This window comes from Myotis lucifugus, unplaced genomic scaffold (assembly GCF_000147115.1).
Source record: "Myotis lucifugus unplaced genomic scaffold, Myoluc2.0 scaffold_4, whole genome shotgun sequence".
In the NCBI taxonomy this organism is placed as follows: domain Eukaryota; kingdom Metazoa; phylum Chordata; class Mammalia; order Chiroptera; family Vespertilionidae; genus Myotis; species Myotis lucifugus.
The window spans coordinates 10,895,887-10,908,945 of NW_005871052.1; the positions used below are offsets into that span (position 1 = coordinate 10,895,887).

The following is a 13,059-nucleotide window of genomic DNA, read 5'->3' on the forward strand; positions in this document are numbered from 1 at the left end:
ATTTGATATGTATGTTATTTTGTTGTATTGACAGCAAACTTCAAAACTTCATATGTCAAATTTGCTGAAGGTGTTAACATAGATATTTTTACGCTTAAAAATGTTGAATTTCATGCCAAAAAAAGAGCATTTGTGGGAAGTTTTAATTTATTACTTTATTTTGAAGAAAAGTGCTGCTGAAAGTTATCGTATACTCCGGGAAGCTTATGGTGAACATAAGCTCCATCTCAAGATACTTGTGAATGCTGGTTTAAATGCTTTAAAAGTAATGATTTCGATATGAAAGACAAAGAATGTCCAGGTCAACTGAAAAAATTTGAAGACCAACAATTACAAGCAGTATTGGATGAAGATCCGTATAAAACTCAAAAATAACTTGCAGAAAGATTAAACGTTGCTCAGCAAACAATTTCCGATTGTTTAAAAGCGATGGGAAAGATTTTAAAGGAAGGAAAATGGGTGCCACATCAACTGAATGAAAGACAAATGGAAAACCGAAAAGTCATCAGTAAAATGTTGCTTCAACAACACGGCACGGCACGAAAGAAAGTCTTTTTTTGCAAAGAATTGTGACTGGCGATGAAAAGTGGATTCATTTTGAGAATCCCAAACGCACAAAATCATGGGTTGATCCAGGTCAACCATCAACATCTACTGCAAGGCCAAATCTCTTCGGAAAGCAGACAATACTCTGAGTTTGGTGGGATCAGGAAGGTGTGGTGTATTATGAGTGTCTAAAACCAGGTGAAACAATTAATACTAATCGCTACCGACAACAAATAATCAATTTGAACCACACTGTGATTGTAAAACGACCAGAATTGGCTAGAAGACACGGCAAAGTAATTTTGCTTCATGATATCACACCACCACACACTTCAAAAATAGTTAAAGACACGTTAAAAGATCTTGCCTGGGAAGTATTAACACACCTGCCATATTCACCAGACCTTGCTCCTTCAGATTACCACTTGTTCTGATCGATGGCACACGCACTTTCTGAGCAGCACTTTAAAATGTACGAAGAAGTGGAAAATTGGGTCTCTGAATGGTTTGCCTCAAAACAAGAAAAGTTCTATTGGGACGCTATCCACAAATTACCTAAAGATGGGGAAATGTGTAGGTAGCGATGGACATTACTTTGAATAAAGCACTTTTGATGTTTCTCTTGAAATTATCGTGTTTTCTTTGATTACAAAATCCGCATTATTAACCGGTATAGTACAAAGCCACGGTAACCAAAACAGCTTGGTAATGGCACAATAACAGGCACATAGATCAATGTAACTAAACAGAGACCTCAGAAATCAATCCACACCAATATAGTCAATTAATATTTGAAAAACAATATGAGAACATATAACAGAGTAAAGACAGTCTCTTCAATAAATTGGACAGATACATGCAAAAAAAAAAAAAGAAACTAAACCACCAACATACACCATATACAAGAATAAACTCAAAATGAATAAAAGTCTTAAATGTAATTCATGAAACCATAAAAATCTCAGACATATGTAGACAAATTTTTGCCAATAACATCTCATAGGACAAGAGAAACAAAGAAAAAAGTAAACAAATGGGACTCCATCAAAATAAAAAGCTTCTGCACGGCAAGAGAAACCATCTTCGAAATGAAAAGGGAACCCACTGTATGGGAGAACATATTCACCAGTGATACATCTGATAAGGGGTTAATTTCCAAAATATATAAAGAAGTCATACAACTCAACAAAAGAAAGACAAATAATCTATAATAATAAAAGTGTAATATGCAAATCGACTGAACGGCCGAACAGCGGAATGACCAGTCCAGATGACCACGCTATGACACCCACTGGTGCCAGGCCAGCCAAGGCGGGTGCAATGTGATTGGTGGGGGAGCACCCTTGCCATTGCCCCATGATCGCCCTGCAGAGGGAGGCCCAGGCCACTGGCCAGCGGGGCGATCAATCGGGGGGCTCCGCGATTGCCTCAAAGAAGGAGGCCCAGGCCACCCTCTGCAGGGCGATTGATCGGGGAGGGGCTCCACAATCGATTACTCCAAAGAGGGAGGCCCAGGCTACCTGGTGGCAGTGCTGAGGTGGGTGGGCGGGGCCTTCCTCTGTGGGGCAATCGATTGCAGGGCTCCAGGAGTGTGAGAAGGCGCAGGCAGGGCTGAAGTACCCCCTCCCCCCAGTGCAGAATTTCATGCACCGGGCCTCTAGTCTAATTATAAAATGGGCAAGGGACTTGAATAGACACTTCTCCAAAGCAGACCTACAGATGGCCAATAGACATATGAAAAAATGATCAACATCACTAATTATCAGAGCCATGCAAATTAAAACTACAATGTGGTATCACCTCACACCTGCCCGAATGATAAATCAACAAACAGCAAGAGCTGGTGAGGATTTGGGGAAAGGAAAACCCTAGTACTGCTGGTGGGAATGCAGGCTGGTGGGAATGCAGGCTGGTGGGAATGCATACTGGTGCAGCCACTGTGAAAAATAGTCTGGAGATTCCTCAAAAAATTAAAAATAGAACTGCTGTTTGACCAAGTGATCCCACTTCTGGGAATCCCAAAACACCAATCAGGAAGAAAACATGCACTGCTATGTTTGTAGCAGCGTTATTTACATGAATTCTGGGGAGGGGAGAGACATAAACATTAATTCCATGATAATATATATTGATAAAACATAAATCTATTATAAACATAACTAACTAAATTCCTGCAAAATATGTGAAGCAAAAATTTACAAAACTGAAGGGAGAAATACATAATAGAGATTTCAATACTTCACTTTCAATAGTGGGTATAATAACTGTACAGAACAATAAAGAAATATAGGTCTTGAACAACAGTATCAATCAACTAGACATAACAGATATATACAGAACACCCCACAACAATATAATATAAATTATTCTTAAGTGTATATGGAGTTTTCTCCAGGATAGAACCACATTTTATGCCACCAAACAAGTCTCAAGAAATTTGAAGAGATTAAAATCACACAAAGTATCTTCTCTGATAACAATGGAATGAAACTAGAAATCACAAAAGAAAAATAATATATTCATGTTGTGAGACTGAAAGCAAATATTATAGCAAAATGGGTAAAAAGTAATTTCAGCCCTGGCCGGTGTTTCTCAGTGGTTAGAGTGTCAGCCTGAGCACAAAAGGGTCTTGGGTTTGATTCCCAGTCAAGGACATATACCTGGGTTGTAGGTTTGATCCCCAGCCTGTCAGGGCTGGTGGGGGAGGCAACGAATCTATGTATCTCTCTCACATCGATGTTTCTCTCTTTCTCGCTCTCTCTCCCCTTCTACTCTCTCTAAAAATCAGTGGAAAAAAACACCCCTGGGTGAGGATTAACAAAAAACAAAAAAAAGTAATGTCAAATTTAAGGATGGTGGCATGATGAGGACTGAAATTTGACTATAATATCACAGTAGTAAATTTAAGAACAGGAATGGATAGGGAGAGAGAGATAGAAACATCAATGATGAGAGAGAATAATTGATCGGCTGCCTCCCCCTACTGGAGACCCTGAAACCTGGGCATGTGCCCTGACTGGGAATTGAACCATGATCTCCTGATTCATAGGTCGATGCTCAAACACTGAGCCACACCAGCTGGGCAAAACCTTCATTTCATATATCATGTAGTCATAGAATCTGATCGGAGCCAAGAGAGACTAGGAGGAGCTCAAGGCACCTTGATCTGTATTCCTTTTCTTCCACCTAAGTTGCTAGAAAAAATGTCCAGGAACTATACTAGCTAAAATAAATAAATAAAAATAAATAAATAAATAACAAAACAGTTGTTTTTGTTAAATTTATATAGAAGTTCTTTTCTTAGAAACATTTTACAATCATTAGTTCACATAGTAATAACCTTGTGACCCAGGGCAGAATAATCATATTTCCATTTTATCTTGTGGAGAAACAGACATAACTTACATAAATCTAGATACCTCATTAGAGATGGCTAGAGCAGGATGGCAAACTATAGTCCACTATCTGCTTGCTGCCTGTTTTTGTAACTAAAGTTTTACTGGAACATAGCAATGCTCACTTATTTACATATTGTTAAGTGCTGCTTTCACACTAAAATAGCATGGTTGACTAGTTCCAACAGAGACCCCTGGCCCACAAAGCCTAAAAGTATTTACTATTTGGCCTTTTTTTTTTTTTTTAACTATTTGGTCTCATAAGAAAAAGTTTGCCCACCCCCAGTAAAGAATTAAAACTAAGTGTGTTGACTATTTATTATACCACTTATCCTAATGTTTGTTTTAGGAACAGGAAATTTGATCTAAGAAACATGATGTTGTCAAGAGAATACAGAATTATAAGAGGCAAAAACAAAGCAAAGCAAGAAATAGGGAATATTTTCCTGGTTGTGCCATTTACTGTGTGACACTTGGAAAGCCACTTCACCACTCTGGATCTCAGTTTCCACACCTGAGAAATTAAAGAATTTGGGCTATACAAATACTAATCATCTTCCAATTAAACTATTATGGTCTGTACCAGCAATTTTCAACCCTCTTCCTTTTCATCTCATGGTACACATAAACTAATTACTAAAATTCTGTAGCACACCAAAAAATATTTATTTTTGCTGATCTGATAAAAAAAATAGCTAAAATTCTGATTCATTCACATTGGACGGCTATTGTTGTGTTGGCTGTTGTTATTTATTTATTTTTTTGACAATCTAAGGGGAAAGAGGTCAGTGCCCCTGACTACATAGGTATTTGCATGTTTTAAAAATTCTTGTGGCACACTGGTTGAATATCGGTAGTCTTTACAACTTAGTTTACAGATAAGGAAGCAACAGTGAAGTCATAAAGATTCTTAAATTGTTGTATTTTATTTTGTATTTCTCCATGTGGATGAAAAAGCAGTAAGGCACCTTAAATCTCTTTATCACCATAACAATCTTAAAAGTAAGTAATATCCCGATTTTATATCCCTCTGGAAACTGAGGCTCCAGAACGGACAGTGTCTCTTGCAAAAGGTTATCAGCATGTGCTAAATGTTTTATTGTCTAGTATACAAAATCAAGCACTATAATTATAAGGTATACAGAGTAAGGCAGATAATGTAAATGCTGGATGGTTCTGTGGTAAACCAGAGATCACATGTCCTATTTAAAGGGAGCAGTTTCCCGACTGGCATGGCTCAGTGATTGAGCTTCAACCTATGAACCAAGAGCTCATGTTTCGGTTCGATTTCCAGTCAGGGCAGGTTTGGGGCTGAATTCCCATTGTGGGGTGTGCAGGAGGCAACCAATCAATGATTCTCTCTCATCATTGATGTTTCTGTTTCTCTCTCCCTCTCCCTTCCACTCTGAAATCAATAAAAATATATTTTTTTAAAAATGAAAAAAAAAAATGGAGCAGCTGCCACTCATCTAGGGTCAATTGTTGAAATACAGTCATGTGGTTCCAATACCGTCAGATCTTTAGATTTTACAAGATAGTTTGTCTTTGATGTCTCAAATTTTATTTTATTTTTTTTAAAATATATTTTCTATTGATTTTTTTACAGAGAGGAAGGGAGAGGGATAGAGAGTTAGAAACATCGATGAGAGAGAAACATTGACCAGCCGCCTCCTGCACACCTCCTACTGGGGATGTGCCCACAACCAAGGTACATGCCCTTGACCGGAATCGAACCCGGGACCCTTCAGTCCTCAGGCCGACGCTCTATCCACTGAGCCAAACCGGTTTGGCATCAAATTTTATTTTAAATATTCCAATTTTTAAATGCTGGCAAGGCAATTGATTCAAATGTTTAAAAAAATAGAGTTGGCTAAATTTGGTCCACAGGATGACAGTTTGCAAATATAAACTTTTTTTTTTGAAATTGTGAATTCTTTATGAACCAAAGTAATGTGGAATAGGAAGAAATCACAGCATCAATATCAATCTCATTTTCCATCAAATAATTATCAGAAGTGCTCGTAGTAAAATCACATAATTAAAGAAATTGCTTCTCTTTATTTCAGGTCCCGTGGTGAAGGTGTAAATAAATATACAGGCAAAGAGTCAACAGTTCACCAGAAAAAAAGATAGTGGATAATATTTAAACAAAAAAAATCTGTTCTTAAGTAATTGAAATTGAATATATTTGTGTGATGAAAAATACAAATATAATAAATGCACATTGAAGCTTTAAAAATAATGGGGATAGATAGGAGCTATTGATTTGTAACTTTTAGAAGATATGACAATTTGGGAAATAAATGTATGCTGTCATTTTTTAACTTATAGAAAGCCATTTGAAAATACTGTACATGCTTTGACAATAAACAAAGCTCTATTTTTTTCTCTTTTTTTTTATTGCTTAAAGTATTACAAAGAGTATTACATATGTCTCCTTTTTTTTTCCCCCGCCCTTGACAATCCCCCGGCCTCCCCTACCCCCCAGTGTCTTATGTCCATTGGTTATGCTTATATGCATGCATACAAGTCCTTCGGTTGATCTCTTACCTCCCCTCCCCCCTCCTGCCCCCCAACCCTCCCCGGCCTTCCCGCTGTAGTTCGACTTTTGAACAAAAATAGATACAGAGGCAGAGCTGCCTCGAACAGACTGTCGAACCAAAGCTCTATTTGAAGTAAAGCTCTAGCTCAGCTGGCATGGCTCAGTGGTTGAGCAATGACCTATGAACCAGGAGGTCATGGTTCGATTCCCGGTCAGGGCAAATGCCCGGATTGCGGGCTCAATCCCCAGTGTGGGGCGTGCAGGAGGCAGCTGATCAATGATTCTCTCTCATCATTGATGTTTCTATCTCTCTCTCCTTTCCTCTTTGAAATCAATAAAAATATATTAAAAACATAAAGCTCTGACCTACTGATAATTACCAAGAGAATCAATAAAATGTTTAATGTTTCCATTAAAAAAGTCATAGGGATGGCAGTATTTTATTGCTTTTTTAAAAGCAGACTTTAAGGCCCTGGCTGGTGTTGCTCACTAGTTAGAACATTGGCCCACACACAAAAAGGTCTCCAGTTTGATTCCCAGTCAAGGGCAAATACCTAGGTTGCAGGTTGGATCCTCTGCCCAGTCAGGACGTGTGTGGGAGGCAACCAGTCGATGTGTGTCTCTGTCTCACATCAATGTTTCTCTCTCTCTCTCCCTCCCTCTCACCCTCCCTCCCACTTTCCCTAAAAATCAATGGGAAAAATATCCTCAGGTAAGGATTAAAATAAATAAATAAATAAATAAATAAATAAATAAATAAATGAATAAATAAATAAATAAATAAATACAACATTAAGGAGGGCAGGAGGAAGATGGAAAGGAATAGACAATTACTTCTTCAGAATTTGTTGGCCTTTTATGAAACAACTGCACCACTAATTATATTCCCGCAAGATTCTGTGATTTTTGGATGTGGTTCAGCAGGTTACATATTATTTAAAAGTTTAAATAAAATCATCAATGTGGTACAGGAAAAAGAAATTTAGGTAAAATGAATTAATTTTCCTCACTGGCATAAATTAAAAAGTTTAAAGATATCTTCCTACTGTGGCAGGGGAGGGGTGGAGGGTGGGGGGGGGAAGCATTCAAAGACTATAATAAAATGTTAAAGAAGATGATATTAAGATAGTAGACTTAAATTTGTGATATAACTAGTAATGTCATGTTAGAATGCTGTTTCAACCTGTTTCAAACTAAGCAGGATTCTGGCCCCCCACAAACTTTGTAGTTTGTTCTCACTTCTGCCTTTCTTCAAATCAGAAGAATCTCTCCCATATAGATGTAGGTTGCATACACTTTAAATCACAGCTTTGAGTTTTGTAAAAAGAGTAAGTAGCCTAGTTACATTGATATTTACTTAAGTACTCCATTAACATTGCATTATTTCAAATGATGGAATTCATATTAAGTGATAAAGTATTGATAAAGGCTGGACAAATGATTTAATCTCTCTGTCCCTGAGTTTATCTCTGGAATGAGGATAGCATTGTTATGAGAATTAAATAAACCATGCAACATACGTGGCACATAGTGTTTAAAAATATTAGTTCTTAGCATTATTATAAAATAAAATGGTTACTCACTCTTTTGTTGAGACAAATAACAGGCCACAGGCTGCAACCCAGAGTACAACAACAGCAGAGACAACCACACAGCAGCCATTTCACATTGACTGGGAGAGCCTTTTTCAAACACCCATTCACACGGCCAATGCTGGTCTTAAATTCTTCTGGGGCCACCTACAACAAGAGCATAATCTTTAACAGTTTGTGGGCAACTTTCCACTATTTATCTCTAAACATAAAGAAAATGTTTGTCTTATTACAAGTACTTTAAGGAAATATATTTCCTCCCTTGTGGCATGGCTCAGTGGTTGAACTTCAACCTATGAACCAGGAGGTCATATTCATTCCCAGTCAGGGCATATGCTTGGGTTGCGGGCTCAATCCCCGGTGTGGGGTGTACAGGAGCCAGCTGATCAATGATTCTCTCTTATCATTGATGTTTCTCTCTCCCTCTCCTTACTTTCCCCAATAAATACATATTACATATTCCTAGATGACATTAGAAAGAAAAAATATATAATTTCATGTTCACAGAATTCATCCTGATGTTTAAAAACAACCTTCTCATATTACCAACAAAAAAATGACAACAATAAAATTGGTGGTAAAGAATAACCATCAAGCAGTCATCTTACCAAATACTCTCAATATTAAGGCAATATTATTTATAGTTTCCAGTCACTCTGACCAGAAGTTGAGTAAGATTAGAAGAATAATATGAATCTATATACTACCAGAGGAAATGAAATTAAAATTAGACTTTGGCAATATTCCTGGATTACTTTTACTTTTATTTATTTATTAAAATATTTGTATTGATTTTTAGAGAAAGAGGAAGGGAGGGAGAGATAGAAACCTTGATCAACTGCCTACTGCATGCCCCCTTACTGGGGATTGAGCCAGCAACCTCTTGGTGCAGGGATCGACACCTAACCACTGAGCAGCACTGGCCAGGCTTGGATGACTTTTACAAAAGACAACTGTCCCCCAGCTGGCGTGGCTCAGTGGTTGAGTGTCAACCTATGAACCAGGAGGTCATGGTTTGATTCCCTGTCAGAGCACATACCCAGCTTGCGGGCTCGATCCCCAGTGTGGGGTGTGCAGGAGGCAGCCAATCTATGATTCTCTCTCATCATTGATGTTTCTATCCCTTTCTCCCTCTTCCTTCCTCTCTGAAATCAATAAAAATGTATTTTAAAAAAAGACAACTGTCAAACCTTTCCTTCCTGGCAAATTTGCAACAGAATTTTAACGCTTGCCATTATTTCCATTATTTGTAAGTAAAAGCTACATTTACAAAAGACTATGAGGTGAATACACTCAAGAACTGGTCTTAGTATTCAGCATAAAATGGACTCATGATTGCTGTAAATTTTGAAAGTTGGAAAGTCATTATACAAATTTAATATTTGTAATCACTACCTCCATTCCTGGAAGTGGCTGCTTGTGTTTCTTTGTAAACCATAACAAAGTCAGTTCAAAGGCATGAGAAGCATAATTAGATTTATATTGAAAATTCTGCTTGGGGTTATACAATTCAAAAGTATACTAAATATGGTTTGATTTCAGTGAAATCATATTTCTGAATCAAAAATTATTCCCTTTGATTTAGAAAGCTGGCAGGCTAATATCTATGGGGGGAAAATCTAGCACCTGGCTATGCAAGTAACACTTATGAAAATGTTAGGAAAAAGAAGCTGCTGTAAAATAAAATCCCAATTAGCATGTCTGCTATCAAAATATGAACCTTTACAATTCTTCTAAGTAAAAATTAAACTAGAGGAATCAATGAATTACATTTTTGTCTTTTAATCAACACTAAAAATATATACCTATTAGCAGATGTTAGAAAGATACATGATCACAGAACTCAGCACCTCATGATTAAAACATTAAGTAATTATATTAGTTTTATTAGAATCATTCATGTCATTTTTCTTCCAAATATATTAACTAACAACAGTTGTGAAATTGTGAGGCTCAAAACTGTATTAACATGAGGAAAGTAAACTAATTTTGTTCTCCATCAGATGGTTGGCAATGAGTAAAAAGAATTACAATTAAATGACTAAATTTTCAAGGTAAATATGAAATTAAACTGAGAGAACCATAAATTATAACTGAAAATATAAACACTAGCAGGCTAAACACATTAGACAATAAATCAAGATCTGAATTCTAGTAACTTATTGGCTATAACAAATCCTAGGCAAATCCATTTAATTTTTCTGAGTTTTAGTTTCCCTGATATATAAAATGAGAATAATAGTCTTGTTTTATAACCTCACAGGAAATGGAAATTATACATTAGAAAGAACCTTCTGACTGTAATGCTTTGAAAAAGGAAGACAGTGAATCATATCTATGGCTAGATTTGGAGATTTTGCATGAAGTTTCACCCAAACAGCTTTGCAACACATTTAATTATAAACAAAAGGATAATCTGCTACATTTTAAAGTCAAATTCAATGCTCGTCAGTACTTAAATTCTTCAGAGCAAAAAAGATATCCTTTTTATTTTATTTTAAAGCAATTTTTATAAGAATTTACATTTTTTTATTTGTATTTATTTTGGAGGAAGGGGGCCAAGAATTTACATTTATTTGAACCAAACTGATGGCATGCCAGGAAGCAAGATGTTCCTAAAAGATGTTCTTTTTAAAAACAAGGTACCAAGTTGCTATCCTAAGATTTACCTCTCAAACAGTGATATTCAACTTCTTTTTTCCCCTAGTGAATGCCTGAGAAACCAAATAGAAGTTAAATAACAAAAAATATATTGATATATTTATTTCTAATCTGTAACATAATATTACTATCTGTTCTCTAAAACTGTGTATCCAGAAATATGAACACATTTTTATAGTGATGAATTTTGTTATAAAATGTAAATCGTACAATTATTAAATCATTATGTTATCGGCAATGTTGGCTCTCGGTTCTTGAGTTTGGCAAAGAAAGAATTCTGAGCCAAAAATTCTAGCACAAGAGAGTTTATCTATACTAATAAAAAGGTGATATGCTAATTAGACTGGATGACCAGACATCTTCTGGACGTCTGACTTCCTCCCTCACAAAGCCACTGTGGTGAGGACTGAGGCAGAGGTGGTTAGGGGTGATCAGGCCAGCAGGGGAGCAAGCAGTTAGGGGCCCTGGGAGCAAGCAGGGGCGAGATCAGGAACGATCAGGCTGGCTCAGGGGAGCAAGCAGTAGGGGCCTTTGTGGGGGACCAAGCAGTTAGGGGCGCCAGGAGCAAGCAGTTAGGGGTGAGATCAGGTGAGACCAGGCTGGCAAGGGACCAGTTAGAGGGTGATCAGGCAGGCAGGTAGAGTGGTTAGCGGCGATCAGGCAGGCAGGCAGGTGAGTGGATAGGAGCCAGCGGTCCTGGCTTGCAAGAGGGATGTCCGACTGCCGGTTTAGGCCTGATCCCATGCAGTCAGACATCCTCTGAGGGGTCCCGGATTGGAGAGGGTGCAGGCCAGGCTGAGGGACCCCCCATGCATAAATTTAGTGCATCGGGCCTCTAGTTTAGTATACAAAGTGAAAGTACACTTGAGGAGAAGATTCAAGTGGGCTGCTCGGAGAATTGTCTTGTTCTTTTAGAAAAAAAGTCACAGAGGTAGAAGAAGTGAGTCAGTTGGGATACATGGACTCAGAAAACAAGTTACAGAGGCAAAAGAGGGCCCTTGGAGACAGGTTCAGGTGATTAGCCAGGGATAAGCTGCCACTGCCTGCTGCTCCCCTGGTTTTAAGTCTCATGGGGACCCTTACAGTTCAGGAGAAATAAAGGAAAGATACAACCCTGAAGAAAGTGAAGGAGTGTTTTAGAGAGAGAACATGCACTGGGTCCTGTCTTAAGGGTTTTTATCTGTTTTCTAAAGGTGGGAATTTTAGGGGAGGTCTCAGGGGAGGATCTCAATAGAATATCCACCAGCTTTCCAGGTATGTTCTTTCAGGGCTATGGTATCTACTGATTGGTTGGCACCATGGCAGGGAGTCATTAGTTATTGCATCTAGTCCTGATGTCAGCCATGTCATTGCTTCATTTGTTTTTGCTGTTTTGCTGGGCCTGGAGTTGAAACACAACTGAGGCCTAGATGTTATCTCTAGTATGACCATAACCCTGTCTCTGTGGTCAACAGACCAGATGCTTTTACCTAAGATTATTTGATGCTGATCAGGACCTCATTGTCCTGAGGGCTTAATGCTTAAGGGAGTGGATGTGCAAGGGAGAAGGAGGCAGGTGAGTCAGGGTGCTGGACGAGGCCAGCTTGAATCAGCTGTCTCAGTTTCCCCATTCTGCTTGCCAAATAATTTTTCTAACTTCTTACTATCCTGCCTCATTTCCATTTAAAATTTAAGGGCTTATAATTTAAATTTTTATTTAAAAAGTAAAATTTTAGCCCGTCCAGCTGGTGTGGCTCAGTGGTTGAGCATTGACCTATGAACCAGGAGGTCACAGTTCGATTCCCGGTCATGGCACATGCCCAGTTTTCAGGCTCGATCCTCAATGTGGGGCATGAAGGAGGCAGTTGATTGATGATTCTCTCTCATCATGGATTTTTTTTTATCTCTCTCCATTTCTCTCTGAAATCAATAAAATATATGTTTAAAAAAGTAAAATTTAATTTAAGGTATATAAAATTTGTCTTTCATTACTTGCTTCTGGAAATGAATTAATAAAACCATTTCTAAAATGTGGCAATTTTCCTTCTTCCTCACCAATACTTTCCACTTTTAACACATGCTAGTCTCAATTTATACTCTTTTACCATGGGCAAATTAAAAACTAGAATTCTCATGTTACTAAAAATGAGTATTAGGATATTTAAAATTTTAAGTATAGTTGGCATACAATATTATATTAGTTTCAGGTGTACAACATAGCGATTCGACATTCATATATTTTACAATGTGATCACCAACCACATTAAGTCTAGTAACCATCTGTCACCATGCAAAGTTATCACACTATTATCGATTACATTTCCCTTCACTTTTCCACCCACCT

General features: G+C 37.7%; 1 protein-coding gene across 4 annotated transcripts in view; it reads right to left on the minus strand.

The window, feature by feature from the left end:
* CHIC1 (cysteine rich hydrophobic domain 1) overlaps window positions 1–13,059 on the minus strand; it is a 99,985-nt gene that overhangs the window by 10,143 nt on the left and 76,783 nt on the right. For all 4 annotated transcript variants that reach the window (XM_023763810.1, XM_023763801.1, XM_006082854.3 and 1 more), the window contains one exon: window positions 8,067–8,222. In XM_023763810.1, the coding sequence (XP_023619578.1) occupies window positions 8,067–8,222 (156 nt within the window). The remainder of the gene's footprint in view (window positions 1–8,066; window positions 8,223–13,059) is intronic.